This window comes from Acipenser ruthenus, chromosome 16 (assembly GCF_902713425.1).
Source record: "Acipenser ruthenus chromosome 16, fAciRut3.2 maternal haplotype, whole genome shotgun sequence".
NCBI classification, from domain to species: domain Eukaryota; kingdom Metazoa; phylum Chordata; class Actinopteri; order Acipenseriformes; family Acipenseridae; genus Acipenser; species Acipenser ruthenus.
The window spans coordinates 16734113-16750515 of NC_081204.1; the positions used below are offsets into that span (position 1 = coordinate 16734113).

General features: G+C 43.1%; 1 protein-coding gene across 2 annotated transcripts; it reads left to right on the forward strand.

Annotated features, from left to right (window-relative positions):
• Positions 1–1788: 1788 nt before the first annotated feature.
• On the forward strand, positions 1789–15850 carry LOC117412030 (BTB/POZ domain-containing protein KCTD6). Of its 2 annotated transcripts, XM_034019971.2 has the most exons (3): positions 1789–2082; positions 6197–6326; positions 15086–15850. In XM_034019971.2, the coding sequence occupies exons 2-3, from the start codon at positions 6300–6302 to the stop codon at positions 15770–15772; spliced, it is 714 nt and encodes a 237-aa protein (XP_033875862.1). In that variant the 5' UTR covers positions 1789–2082; positions 6197–6299; the 3' UTR covers positions 15773–15850. The 2 variants fall into 2 exon arrangements, with proteins under 2 accessions (XP_033875862.1, XP_033875863.1); XM_034019972.2 differs by lacking the exon at positions 6197–6326.
• Positions 15851–16403: the final 553 nt, after the last annotated feature.

Sequence of the window (16403 nt, forward strand, 5' to 3'; positions counted from 1 at the left end):
AGAACAATTAAAACAAAAATAAAACAAATTGAATTTTAAAAAACACAGAAAATGCAGTTTTGATTGTAAATAAGAAAACTAAGCTGCAGGTATTCCTGCAGGTCTTGTGCACTGGCGCAGGTCCCAGTGCGACTCTGACCACAGACAGTGAGTTAGTGTGGTAAGTGCGTCTGACCGGGGAGATAGTACTGCTCGCAAAATGTAAGACACACACACACACAGAGAACACTCTCTCTCTCTCACACACACACACAGAGAACACTCTCTCTCTCTCACACACACACACAGAGAACACTCTCTCTCTCTCACACACACACACACACAGAGAACACTCTCTCTCACACACACACAGAGAACACTCTCTCACACACACACATAGAGAACACTCTCTCTCACACACAGAGAACTCTCTCTCACACACACACACACAGAGAACACTCACTCTCTCTCACACACACACACACACACACAGAGAACACTCTCTCTCTCTCACACACACACAGAGAACACTCTCTCTCTCACACACACACACACACACACAGAGAACACTCTCTCTCACACACACACACAGAGAACACTCTCTCTCTCACACACACACACACACAGAGAACACTCTCTCACACACACACACATAGAGAACACTCTCACACACACACAGAGAACACTCTCTCACACACACACATAGAGAACACTCTCTCACACACAGAGAACTCTCTCTCACACACACACACACACAGAGAACACTCACACACAGAGAACACTCACTCTCTCTCACACACACAGAACACTCTCTTTCACACACAGAGAACACTCACTCTCTCTCACACACACAGAACACTCTCTCACACACAGAACACAATCTCTCTCAGACAGAGAACACTCACTCTCTCTCACACACACAGAACACTCTCTCACACACAGAGAACACTCTCTCACACACAGAACACAATCTCTCACACACACAGAGAACACTCACTCTCTCACACAGAGAACACTCTCTCCCACACACACACACATAGAGAACACTCTCACACACACAGAGAACACTCTCTCTCTCACACACAGAGAACACTCTCTCACACACACAGAGAACACTCACTCTCACACAGAACACTCACACAGAGAACACAATCTCTCTCTCACACACACACAGAGAACACGCTCACACACAACACTCTCTCTCTCTCACACACACACAACACTCTCTCACACACAGAGAACACTCTCTCACACACAGAGAGAACACTCTCACACACAGAGAGAACACTCTCACACACACAGAGAACACTCTCACACACACACACAGAGAACACTCTCACACACACAGAGAACACTCTCACACACACACACACAGAGAACACTCTCTCACACACACACAGAGAACACTCTCTCACACACACACAGAGAACACTCACTCTCTCTCTCACACACACACACACAGAGAACACTCTCTCTCTCACACACACACACACACAGCGGGGCTGGTTCACTGCGGGTACAGGACGCTGTCCCGCAGCACAGTCTGTACAGATCATACAGCTCGCCTGCACATTCGTCCAATCGAGGCAAACGCACGCACTGACCTCACATACACAGCATAGGCCTACTGTGATGTGGCAGGCGTTTCTGTTTTTTGTCCGATACCCGGCTGTAAGAGTTTCTAGCCTACCTGCCCTCTTACAAAACAAGAATGAAAGAAATGCGGCTTGCTGTCACACAGTTATGAAATGATTTCTGCCTCAGTGCGTTTCAAACTCGTCCTTGTTCTGAGCTGCCTTGTTGACTATTACTGTGCTCTGGGTTTTAGACCCAATCTCAGCAGCGGAGCATCATGAAAGCTGCCGTGCCCACAAGCATTTTCCTGTAAAAGTTAAAGCAGTTGCTGTTGACACCCATAGTAGCACAGCTACGCCACCAGCATTTAAACAAAGCATGTTTAAATTCTGCTGTACCAGAACTCCGGGAAACCAGCTGTTCATCCAGCGCGGAAGGCAACAGACAGACAGAAACAGTCAGAAGTGAATCATTTAATCAGCTGGACTGTCTGGATGAACAGGAAAGAGACACAGGCATCGAATTAAGGTAAGCATGCAGGACACAACCCGGGGATTAACGGTGTGTTTTACAGCTCGGGTTACAATGGTTTTGTGCAATGCTGCGAGTGCGTATAGAGGAACGGTGATGTACCGCCAGCAGCCCTTTCCCGGATACATTCGTACCTGCACCAGTTGAAAAAAAATAAATAAAAAGTGAACTCAAAATGTGTGTATTCTGACCGTGCAAAGGGCACTATTCGTATAATCTCCGAAACAAATCGATTTCTCTCCAGTGTCCAGGTGAAATGAAACGGACTAGAAAGACATGCAAAGTGACTGCAGTACTGCTCCTTAAACAAAATATACAACTGTTTGTTATAATACACTTCTTCAAAACCGCATAACAAACATTGTTTTACATTAAGTAGCCTATCAAGTAATGTTATAATTCAGTATTTTCACGTGCTTGATTTTTACCTGGGAATTTAAAGAAAGGACCTTGTATATATTGTAGTTGTATAAATACAAAGAATCTGTGCTTGAAAATCAGTGAATCAGTCAGACGTGTGTGTCTTAAGTACTCCAGTCCTGTAGGATGACGTCAAGTTCAGGGTTAGATTTAGAATACAGGAATATGGCAGTGCTGGCCAAGCTGGCTGCTGGATTCCTATCTCAACATCACATTAATTTGGGTAGTTTCACTGCTTCTGGAGAGGCTGGTCACTATAGGGTGCAAAAGCATTTTACTCCAGCAGTCGGAGCCCTCGTAAAATATTAACATCAAACCGAGTACTTGGGAAGTGTGCCCCTCAGAGCCCAAAGGGACATTGTTGGGTATTAAAACATTTCCTGGATTCATAACAGACAACACAGAGCTGTGGATACTTTAGGAGACTGGATCCCTGAAAGAATCCACAGCCGTCATATTCTTGTTTTCTGAATGAATATCAGTTGAATCAGAAAACAACTCAAGGTGGTGAATCGCTGTGTAAATATTCCACGGTTCTCATGTCTGACCACGTCTTATTAATGATTCTACTTGGAAACTGAAATGTGATGGTCCTAAATTGGAACGCATATGGAAGAATTCCAAACTGCATATTCATTATCTTGCATGGAAAAGCCACCGAGTTAAATATAAGAAGGCTTTGTCCCAGGCTAGATCTTTATACTATTCTAACCTGATTGAAAAAAATAAAAATAATCCTGGATTTCTTTCTGCATCTATAGATAAATGAGTAAGTTCACCTGCTGTTGCTTCTACCTCTAATATTGGTTCAGTTTTTAAAAGTCTTTCAAAATAAAATTCTCGACATTAGTGATAAGATCTTACAGACTCCTATTATGAGCCTTTCTTCCTTCTTTGAATTGGCTAGACCTGATAAAACTACGATGGAGGCTTTCTCGTTGGTTACTTTGCAAGAGCTGACAGCGTTAGTTAGGCATACGAGACCAACCACTTGTGCCCTTGATCCTATTTCTACTAAACTATTAAAATATATATTTAGTGTTGCTCATATAAGCATTTTAACAATTATAAATGAATCACTTTCATCTGGTATAGTTCCCTCTGCACTTAAGGTTGCAGTGGTTAAACCCCAGCTTAAAAAAAGATGGATCCTACAGTTATTATTAAGAACTATAGGCCAATTTCCAATCTTCCATTTTAGCCGAGGTCTTGGAGAAAGTTGTTGCCAATCAATTACTCACATTTTTAGCTTGTAATGGTTTGAGAAATTTCAGTCTGGATTTCGATCTGCACATAGCACTGAGGTGGCTCTTGTTCGGGTAGTATAAGTTGATAAGGGTGATGAGTTCAGACTCTGGCTTTCCTTCAGTTTGAATTCTTCTTGATCTTAGCGCTGCCTTTGATACTGTGGACCATTCCATTCTATTAATCGGCGTGGGAGTTTAGTGGGTTTGACAGACGGTGTCCATTCTTGGTTTAGGTCTTATCTTTTTGATAGGTTTCAGTACGTTTCTGTCGGGGAGATTATTATTATTTTTTCTTTCTTAGCAGACGCCCTTATCCAGGGTGACTTACAATTGTTACAAGATATCACATTATTTTTACATACAATTACCCATTTATACAGTTGATTTTTTTACTGGAGCAATCTAGGTAAAGTACCTTGTCTTTCAATCCACGCAATCCCTCTACTGGGGCGCTATTAGCTGCTTACTTTGCAGACAAAGTGTTGGATGTCTCAGAATTTTATGATGTTGAATTCTGATAAAACGGAGGTCATGCTTGTGGGTTCACAGCACCAATTAAATGTTGATTTATATAAAATAGATCTTAACAGCCTTTCCTCAGTACTAAAACTTGAAGCAAGAAATTTGGGGGTCATTTTTGATGTTGTTCTGTCATTTGAGTCCCTGTGGAAGGGTGCTGGGTAATTCACCGACACAAGGGAGACACAGATGAACTTGAAACACCGCACAGGTGCCCAGTTTTATTCCGGGTGGGTAATTCCTCTTTTCAGCCCGCAGAGAGCGCTGTTGACTGTGGTCTGCCTACCAACCATGGTAAAAACAGAACCACAACAATACCAGAGGTGGTAAAGAATTCAGAATACAGGTGCAGGCGCATTCACAGGTGCTCAACAAAAGAATAATCAAAAGGCGAAAGAAAAAAGGAACACAACAAAAGAGAAAGAGTAATCAAAACTACAAATAAAAGGTGCTGCACTCGGCAGCTTCACCCCGACCGTCGCTACCCGTACGGTCTGGGTCTCCGTCCTACCTATCTGTTAATAAAAATAGTGATGGGGTCTGCCCACGGTTTTCCTTGCTACCCCTATTCTCTTTTGTTGTGTTCTTTTTTTTTCTTTTCAGATTTTTCCTTCCCGGCCGTGTCAATTCTGGACCAGAGCGTCCGCACGTCTCTTAAAAGGGCAGACCTGAGGAAACAGCAGAATGTTATTTTATAGGGCTAGCAATCCCCCAAGACCCGCCTCTCAGAGAGAAGGAAAGCCCACACACCCTCTCTCCCACCTCTCTGTGTCACTGCCATGATACTGAACGGCTGCTGCCCTCTTCCTGCAGCACTATGAATACACCAGAAGTGTCAGCACAGGTCTCCCCTGTTACAGTCCCATATTAGGAAAATTACTAAAGCATCTTATCATTTGAGAAATATAGCTAAACTTAGATCTATTATTTCTGTATCTGATGCTGAGAGGCTAATGCATGCCTTTGTTTCATCAAGAATCAACTATTGTAATGCACTTTTTCTGGGATTCCAAAGTAGTATTTGGTGTCTCGCTTGAAGCTTATTCAGAATGCTGCTGCAAGAATTCTAACTAAAACCAGAAGAGGTGAACATATTACTCCTGTCTTGGCCTCCTTACATTGGCTTCCTGTGCAGTTTTGAATTAAGATTTTATTTTTAACTTATAAAGCTCTTAATGGATTAGCACCCAGTTATTTACAAGAGCTGTTGATCCCATACATTCCTAAACGGAATCTTAGCTCTCAGGATGCAGGGCTCGTGGTTATTCCAAGGATAAATACTAATAGTATGCTATTTGAATGTTTTATTATGCTGTGTGTATTATGTTTTCTGTAAAGCACCTTGGGTTCTATGTCATAAGGTGCTATATAAATAAGGAAAAAAACTACTTATTTATTTCTTAAATATATTAAACAAAATCATTAAAATAAACTGTTCAAATTATACATAAGAAATACAATTTCAATATCCAATTTCCACAAAGTTGAGAGATATATATATAGCCACAGTACTGACATGGTCTCTATTCGTCTAGCCTCTGAAACCAAACAGATTTACGTCTTACAATAAATGTCACTGTCTAGGTAAAATGAGGAACATGGTCAGACATTGTAAGAAATTCATACAGGAAATTAATGTGGTCCTATAAAACATGGTCAGCATTAGCAAATTGCTTATTGAAAAGGTCCAGTCCTGCAATGAAGCAGATGGAGTTTTGTGTGCATCAGATTTCAGGATCGCCCACTTGATACTGTTTGATTTTCTCTAAGTGTTTTGGTGCCCATTAGCTGAGTCTTGCACAGTCAGAGAACAATAGAATGCTGTGTGTTCTCAATGTGGACACAAATCCTTCATAGATCTTTAGAATCTTCCTTTCGATTCTTTTTGTCGTTCTGGTTTAGTGACAGATCTGTATTTCCTATAGGAGATTCCAGTCTTGCACTACCGTCAGCGCATTGGGAGCAGAGGGTGAATATTTATTCATCTCACTCGCTGCAATCCAGGAGGAATCAACCAAGGCAGAGCAAATGGATAATGGAGACTGGGGCTACATGGTAAGAGAGTAGACCCTGATGTTTTACGGCTGGTTTCACACTCATTTTATTGCCTCATGTTACTTTAGGTAAAATAGTCCAAAATGAGTGCTAATCTGGATGCACAACTTGACTTAACTGGTCATCATAGTGGCTGAACACAGGAGGTTGCTTATTCAAGGTGCTTCACTCATTCACTTGCATTCTGGAGATGGTAAAGGAAGATCGGTGGACAGGTTATTTTAGGTGGTGGTTGACAGGTTTGCTGTAAAATACAAATGAGTGATGTGGGTGAAAACAAATCTATGACTATTTATAGAAAACACCCTTTATGATAATGCAGGGTTAGAAACTAACAATACTGTGCTACTAGTCCAAAGGACTAGTACCTTTTGAAACTTGCTAGTCCTGATGTAAACTTACTAGTCCTTATGTGTAGTGCCTAAGTTGGCATCAACAGCAACATTTGGGGTCCCTAAAAATAGGCTTAGATTTTATTTAGCTAAAAAATACACAGACTTATAAATTTAGATATATATTTTTTTTTTAACAAAGCACCTTCGTAAACGCTCATACAGATTGATCGATCACCTGTTTGCACCTCGTTACTGAGCGACTACTGTACTGTGTGCCGAGAAACTGACACTGACCGCACCAGACGGGATGACAGTGGAAAACATTCTCTCAGCTGTGTCACCTTGCCAGCCATAAAGCTGTGCCTGAAATACACACCGATGAAAAAAAATTTATTTTATTGTGCATTACATGTGTTGCTATTTACAAAAATGCTGACTATGAATTACTATCTACAATAATGTACTCACGTACACATGCAGTCTTCACTTTTGTTTATTAGTTTTAAAATGTTTAATAAAACGTATTGTTTGACCTTGTTAGTACAACCTTGTAACAAACCCAATCCTTAAGCAACGTCCAATAACTAGTATTTTGTGAAGGAATTACAAGTAAACTACCCTGAACAATATAAACTATCCAGAGTAGTAGGATTGCGTGACAGAACCAAGAAAAATTGCTGGGTAAGGCAGGATTGTTTACAACACATAGAAAATATTAAGAAAATTAAATCAGAAGACAGCACCAGAATTCACATAGCAGATGTTATTGAATATGTGTGGAATATTATACTTGTCAACAGAGGTATCAAACATTTGATGTACAGGAGTTTTAATCGGACAGCATTTGGACCATTCACAAATGTTCAGCAGAGACCACATTAATACTAATCATATAGGACAGATCAAGCGTTTAGTAAATGTACAGCCTAACATGCCCATGTTGATTAAAGTGTTTCACAGAGTCCATCAGGCAGTCCTTATAGAAAAAAATGTCCATGAAAACAACCACAAGCAATACTTTAAAAGTCCCAGGCTGTTATATCAGGTCCATATTGAGAATACAGGTTAAGCTAGAACAGTTTAAACACAAAACAAAAAAAAAACAACAAAAAACAAAACAAAATGAGACTTCTATGCAAGGTGCTCATTAAACCCCGATAAACAAACAAAATGATAATAATCCCAAATAGTCAGAACAAAACAGATAATCCAGCAGCAGAAAAATAAGATTCCTCCCCATCAGGGGATCTCACCCAGTTCTTCCTTGGTCCTGTCGAGCTTGGAGTTTCCAACCAGGTAAGGAGACAAAAAGTGATGATTTGGATAATAAATGGATTAGTCACCGTTGTTGCTCTTAGGATAAAAAATAAACAATTTGAATGATGTAGATAGTTTCCATTGGGCAGGAGATTAGATAACTGGTTACTTTCCAACTGGAAAATGGCAGATTAGAAAAAATACACTGTTTCTAACAACCAACCGATCATTGCTTCCCAATCTCTCTTTTATAGACAACAACCTTCTTCAAAAAACCCTGCTCTTTCCTCCAAACACTCTGCATCCACACAAAACCACACCCAGAAAAGGAACTACACCCTTCCCAGGAAGTAATAGCCATATTTAAAGGGCTCCCAATTAAGATACTTAGACAATGATAAATCAAGCTCAATAAGCCCTTTGCCAAGGCAATTAGCAACACCTGACTCTAATTAGAACTTCCATGTGGAAATTTAGGAAAAAATCATTCAGTTAAAACAAGAGAGACCAGTGCAGAGATAAACCCCTTACCAAAAACTGACAGTAAATGGATATAGCTTCACCTAAGTTTTACCTTATGAATCTGAAAAGCCCGCTTTAGAAACGAGGACAAAATTACTTATTTAGCAATTTAATAGAGAATTAACTTAACCTGGCCAGGTATTCTGATACTCAATTAAGAGCAGCAGGCAGCAAATTACTTATGCTGCATTCATGTAGCTAGTGCTACAACCTTGTTAGTACAATTTTTTACTCTTCATCCATGGTTTTGCCATTTGTATCTCTTAGACATTTTACCTCCTCTTTGAATGTTCTCTTGCTGTTATAATATTGGAAAAACATTTTGGAATTGGCTTTAGCCCCCTTAGCAATGCTTATTTCTATCTCTCTCTCTTGGCCTTTCTGGCTTCCTTTTTGACTTGTGTTTGCAGTTCCAAGTACTCTTTCTGTGTACTTTGTTCTTGGTCCCTTTTATACGCTCTGTAAAGTGCCTTTTTTCTCTAAATATTTTTTTTAATTGATCTATTAAACGATTTTGGCAATTTTGTTTTAGATTTAGATTTGTCTACTTTTGGGATGTAATTGTTTTGCGCCTCTAATACTACATTTTTAAAAAACAGCCATCCTTTTTCTGTGGATGTTTTCTCTATTTTACTCCAATCTACTTCTGTTAGTTTCTGTTTCATACCTTCATAGTTTGCTTTTCTAAAATTGTAAACCTTAGCTTTAGTCATTACTTTTGGGGTTTTAAAAATCACTTCAAATGAGACCATGTTGTGGTCTGAGTTTGCCAATGGCTCTCTGACCTCTGTCTTAATTATTCTGTCTTCGTTATTTGAAAAGACTAAATCAAGGCATGCCTCCCCTCTAGTCGGTTAGGAAGCAGTCATTTGTCATTTCCACCATTTCAATTTCGTCCGTTGTGCTCCCCACCGGGTTTTCCCATTTTATATGGGGGAAGTTGAAATCCCCCATTAGTATGGCTTCTCCTTTTCTACACACATTTCTAATGTCATTGATAACAGATTATTTTGCTTGGCGTCTGAATTTGGCGGTCTATAGCATGCTCCTATTATTATGCTCTTTGAATTTTTGTCCATTATTCTGACCCATATTGATTTGGCGTATCACATGCCTCTTACTTTAGCTTATTGATGCCTGGGGTTTTAGACTCTTATGTCGCTGTCCAACAGGGAAGAACAGCAGATTTGAGTAAAAAGGGTTTGCTGGGTCCCCCAATACGATCGGTGCTGCAGACTGTACTCATGTAGCAATGCGATCGGTGCTGCAGACTGTACTCATGTAGCAATGCGATCGGTGCTGCAGACTGTACTCATGTAGCAATGTGATCGGTGCTGCAGACTGTACTCATGTAGCAATGTGATCGGTGCTGCAGACTGTACTCATGTAGCAATGTGATCGGTGCTGCAGACTGTACTCATGTAGCAATGCGATCGGTGCTGCAGACTGTACTCATGTAGCAATGTGATCGGTGCTGCAGACTGTACTCATGTAGCAATGTGATCGGTGCTGCAGACTGTACTCATGTAGCAATGCGATCGGTGCTGCAGACTGTACTCATGTAGCAATGTGATCGGTGCTGCAGACTGTACTCATGTAGCAATGCGATCGGTGCAGACTGTACTCATGTAGCAATGTGATCGGTGCTGCAGACTGTACTCATGTAGCAATGTGATCGGTGCTGCAGACTGTACTCATGTAGCAATGCGATCGGTGCTGCAGACTGTACTCATGTAGCAATGTGATCGGTGCTGCAGACTGTACTCATGTAGCAATGTGATCGGTGCTGCAGACTGTACTCATGTAGCAATGTGATCGGTGCTGCAGACTGTACTCATGTAGCAATGCGATCGGTGCTGCAGACTGTACTCATGTAGCAATGCGATCGGTGCTGCAGACTGTACTCATGTAGCAATGCGATCGGTGCTGCAGACTGTACTCATGTAGCAATGCGATCGGTGCTGCAGACTGTACTCATGTAGCAATGTGATCGGTGCTACAGACTGTACTCATGTAGCAATGCGATCGGTGCTGCAGACTGTACTCATGTAGCAATGTGATCGGTGCTGCAGACTGTACTCATGTAGCAATGTGATCTGTGCTGCAGACTGTACTCATGTAGCAATGTGATCGGTGCAGACTGTACTCATGTAGCAATGCGATCGGTGCAGACTGTACTCATGTAGCAATGCGATCGGTGCTGCAGACTGTACTCATGTAGCAATGCGATCGGTGCTGCAGACTGTACTCATGTAGCAATGTGATCGGTGCTGCAGACTGTACTCATGTAGCAATGTGATCGGTGCTGCAGACTGTACTCATGTAGCAATGTGATCGGTGCTGCAGACTGTACTCATGTAGCAATGTGATCGGTGCAGACTGTACTCGTAGCTATGTGATCGGTGCTGCAGACTGTACTCATGTAGCAATGTGATCGGTGCTACAGACTGTACTCATGTAGCAATGTGATCGGTGCTGCAGACTGTACTCATGTAGCAATGTGATCGGTGCTGCAGACTGTACTCATGTAGCAATGTGATCGGTGCTGCAGACTGTACTCATGTAGCAATGTGATCGGTGCTGCAGACTGTACTCATGTAGCAATGTGATCGGTGCTGCAGACTGTACTCATGTAGCAATGTGATCGGTGCTGCAGACTGTACTCATGTAGCAATGCGATCGGTGCTACAGACTGTACTCATGTAGCAATGTGATCGGTGCAGACTGTACTCGTAGCTATGTGATCGGTGCTGCAGACTGTACTCATGTAGCAATGCGATCGGTGCTGCAGACTGTACTCATGTAGCAATGCGATCGGTGCTACAGACTGTACTCATGTAGCAATGTGATCGGTGCAGACTGTACTCGTAGCTATGTGATCGGTGCTGCAGACTGTACTCATGTAGCAATGCGATCGGTGCTACAGACTGTACTCATGTAGCAATGTGATCGGTGCAGACTGTACTCGTAGCTATGTGATCGGTGCTGCAGACTGTACTCATGTAGCTATGTGATCGGTGCTGCAGACTGTACTCATGTAGCAATGCGATCGGTGCTGCAGACTGTACTCATGTAGCAATGCGATCGGTGCTGCAGACTGTACTCATGTAGCAATGTGATCGGTGCTACAGACTGTACTCATGTAGCAATGCGATCGGTGCTACAGACTGTACTCATGTAGCAATGTGATCGGTGCTGCAGACTGTACTCATGTAGCAATGTGATCGGTGCTGCAGACTGTACTCATGTAGCAATGTGATCGGTGCAGACTGTACTCGTAGCTATGTGATCGGTGCTGCAGACTGTACTCATGTAGCAATGTGATCGGTGCTACAGACTGTACTCATGTAGCAATGTGATCGGTGCTGCAGACTGTACTCATGTAGCAATGTGATCGGTGCTGCAGACTGTACTCATGTAGCAATGTGATCGGTGCTGCAGACTGTACTCATGTAGCAATGTGATCGGTGCTGCAGACTGTACTCATGTAGCAATGCGATCGGTGCTGCAGACTGTACTCATGTAGCAATGTGATCGGTGCTGCAGACTGTACTCATGTAGCAATGTGATCGGTGCAGACTGTACTCGTAGCTATGTGATCGGTGCTGCAGACTACTCATGTAGCAATGTGATCGGTGCTACAGACTGTACTCATGTAGCAATGTGATCGGTGCTGCAGACTGTACTCATGTAGCAATGTGATCGGTGCTGCAGACTGTACTCATGTAGCAATGCGATCGGTGCTGCAGACTGTACTCATGTAGCAATGCGATCGGTGCTACAGACTGTACTCATGTAGCAATGTGATCGGTGCAGACTGTACTCGTAGCTATGTGATCGGTGCTGCAGACTGTACTCATGTAGCAATGCGATCGGTGCTGCAGACTGTACTCATGTAGCAATGCGATCGGTGCTGCAGACTGTACTCATGTAGCAATGTGATCGGTGCAGACTGTACTCGTAGCTATGTGATCGGTGCTGCAGACTGTACTCATGTAGCAATGCGATCGGTGCTGCAGACTGTACTCATGTAGCAATGCGATCGGTGCTGCAGACTGTACTCATGTAGCAATGCGATCGGTGCTGCAGACTGTACTCATGTAGCAATGCGATCGGTGCTGCAGACTGTACTCATGTAGCAATGCGATCGGTGCTGCAGACTGTACTCATGTAGCAATGTGATCGGTGCAGACTGTACTCATGTAGCAATGTGATCGGTGCTGCAGACTGTACTCATGTAGCAATGTGATCGGTGCTACAGACTGTACTCATGTAGCAATGTGATCGGTGCTGCAGACTGTACTCATGTAGCAATGTGATCGGTGCTGCAGACTGTACTCATGTAGCAATGTGATCGGTGCAGACTGTACTCGTAGCTATGTGATCGGTGCTGCAGACTGTACTCATGTAGCAATGCGATCGGTGCTGCAGACTGTACTCATGTAGCAATGCGATCGGTGCTACAGACTGTACTCATGTAGCAATGCGATCGGTGCTGCAGACTGTACTCATGTAGCAATGCGATCGGTGCTGCAGACTGTACTCATGTAGCAATGCGATCGGTGCTGCAGACTGTACTCATGTAGCAATGCGATCGGTGCTGCAGACTGTACTCATGTAGCAATGTGATCGGTGCAGACTGTACTCGTAGCTATGTGATCGGTGCTGCAGACTGTACTCATGTAGCAATGCGATCGGTGCTGCAGACTGTACTCATGTAGCAATGCGATCGGTGCTGCAGACTGTACTCATGTAGCAATGCGATCGGTGCTACAGACTGTACTCATGTAGCAATGCGATCGGTGCTGCAGACTGTACTCATGTAGCAATGCGATCGGTGCTGCAGACTGACTCATGTAGCAATGCGATCGGTGCTACAGACTGTACTCATGTAGCAATGCGATCGGTGCTACAGACTGTACTCATGTAGCAATGCGATCGGTGCTGCAGACTGTACTCATGTAGCAATGCGATCGGTGCTACAGACTGTACTCATGTAGCAATGTGATCGGTGCAGACTGTACTCGTAGCTATGTGATCGGTGCTGCAGACTGTACTCATGTAGCAATGTGATCGGTGCTACAGACTGTACTCATGTAGCAATGTGATCGGTGCTGCAGACTGTACTCATGTAGCAATGTGATCGGTGCTGCAGACTGTACTCATGTAGCAATGCGATCGGTGCTGCAGACTGTACTCATGTAGCAATGCGATCGGTGCTACAGACTGTACTCATGTAGCAATGCGATCGGTGCTACAGACTGTACTCATGTAGCAATGTGATCGGTGCTGCAGACTGTACTCATGTAGCAAAGCACCAAGAGAGAAGGAATTTAATTTCTTGAACAGAAAACAGCCCCATTCCATTCATGTGCAGATTATATGTGATGCCTGTCTCGGTCTGCTAAATGACCAATCGGAACCCACGATGAGTGTATTCTTCAAAACAGCAGCGCACCACTCGTCTAGAAAACGGAACCGTTCAGATGGCTACACTGACCATGGCTATATGGGGGAATTTTACATGCACATGTCCATGTGCGAACAACTTTAGTGACATTTCAATTTATTAACGTGTGCGAGTGTCTTACGCAAGATTTATAAATCAAAATCTAATTATGCATGTGACAATTCTAAACTTTATACGTACAAAAATCAAGTAATTTATTCACACACACATGATAAATACAGGCCCTGACACCTTGACTTGGACAAAACTGACAGGGTTGCACACCTGACACCTTTGTTACAACCCTGAACATTTCATACAAATCCTACCAAATCCTACCTTTGGACTGTTTAACTGTTATATGCAATGCAAATGCCTTTTAAGTTGGCCTTGTAATGCTCTTAAATTATTTATAATAATGTAATGTTATTTGTAAATGAGTGAAATAAAGTCAATGAAGTGTTTCTGTGTCAAGATCCCTGATCCAGTCTCTTTGTTTTGTGTCGAGATCCCTGATCCAGACTCTTTTTGTGTGGTGATCCCTGATCCAGTCTCTTTGTTTTGTGTAGATCCCTGATCCAGACTCTTTGTTTTGTGTCGAGATCTGATCCAGTCTCTTTGTTTTGTGTAGATCCCTGATCCAGACTCTTTTTGTGTGGCGATCCCTGATCCAGACTCTTTTTGTGTGGCGATCCCTGATCCAGACTCTTTGTTTTGTGTAGATCCCTGATCCAGACTCTTTGTTTTGTGTCGAGATCCTTGATCAGTCTCTTTGTTTTGTGTCGAGATCCTTGATCCAGTCTCTTTGTTTTGTGTGGCGATCCCTGATCCAGTCTCTTTGTTTTGTGTGGCGATCCCTGATCCAGTCTCTTTGTTTTGTGTGGCGATCCCTGATCCAGTCTCTTTGTTTTGTGTCGAGATCTCTGATCCAGTCTCTTTTTGTGTAGATCCCTGATCCAGACTCTTTTTGTGTTGAGATCCCTGATCCAGTCTCTGTTTTGTGTAGATCCCTGATCCAGACTCTTTGTTTTGTGTAGATCCCTGATCCAGACTCTTTGTTTTGTGTAGATCCCTGATCCAGACTCTTTGTTTTGTGTCGAGATCCTTGATCCAGTCTCTTTGTTTTGTGTCGAGATCCCAGATCCAGACTTTGTTTTGTGGAGATCCCTGATCAATTCTTTGTTTCCTGTGTCTAGATGACTGATCCAGTCACTCTGAATGTCGGAGGGCACCTGTACACCACGTCTCTCTCAACGCTGACACGGTACCCGGACTCCATGCTGGGTGCCATGTTCCGAGGAGACTTCCCTTCCGCCCGGGACTCCCATGGACACTTCTTCATCGACCGGGACGGGCCGCTGTTCCGGTACATCCTGAACTTCCTGCGCACCTCGGAGCTGACCCTGCCCATGGACTTCAAGGAGATCGACCTGCTCCGCAAGGAGGCTGATTTTTACCAGATCGAGCCCCTGATCCAGTGCCTCACCGACCCCAAGCCTCTGTACCCACTGGACACCTTCGAGGAGGTGGTGGAGCTCTCCAGCACCCGCAAGCTTTCCAAATACTCAAACCCCGTAGCAGTCATCATAACCCAGCTCACCATCACCACCAAGGTGCGCTCCCTTCTGGAAGGCGTCTCCAACAACTTCACCAAGTGGAACAAGCACATGATGGACACCAGGGACTGCCAGGTGTCCTTTACCTTTGGACCATGTGACTATCACCAAGAGGTGTCCCTGCGCGTGCACCTGGTGGAGTACATCACCAAGCAGGGCTTCACCATCAGGAACACGCGTGTGCACCACATGAGCGAGCGTGCCAACGAGAACACTGTGGAGCACCACTGGACTTTCTGCAGATTGGCAAGGAAAACAGAAGACTAACCGTTTTTAGAAAACACAAAAATGCTCTCTCATATATATATATATGATGAATAAACACCTGCCATTACTGAATATGCAGCATGTTCTTACCTCTAACTACTACAACAACAAGCTCACTAGTCCACCCTCTGTCCTTCAGTTTCATGTCGACGTGCTGAACCCAATATATGCTCTATCAAAAAATATCCTTACCCATGACCTCTCCTAAAGGTCAAATGCAAAATTTCCTAATAACTCCTTAGAGAGTGCAGATAGGGTCATGGTTACTGTGGAACATATATAGGAACCCGTATATGGTCTATCAAAATATATCTTTGCCTGTGACTTCTGATCTCTCCTAAAGGTTATATAAAAAACTAGCTATAACTACTTAGAGATTGCATATAGGGTCATTGTTACTATGAAACACTTAGGAACCCACATATGCTCTTTCAAAAAATGTTCTTGCCTGTGAATGAAAAACTACCTATAACTCCTTAGAGAGTGCAGATAGGGTTATGGTTACTATGGAACACATATAGGAACCCATACATGCTCTACAAAAAAAATCCTTACCCGTGACCTCTGACCTCTCGTAAATGTCAACTCAAAAACTACAACTCCTTAGAGAGTGCAGATAGGGTTATGGTTA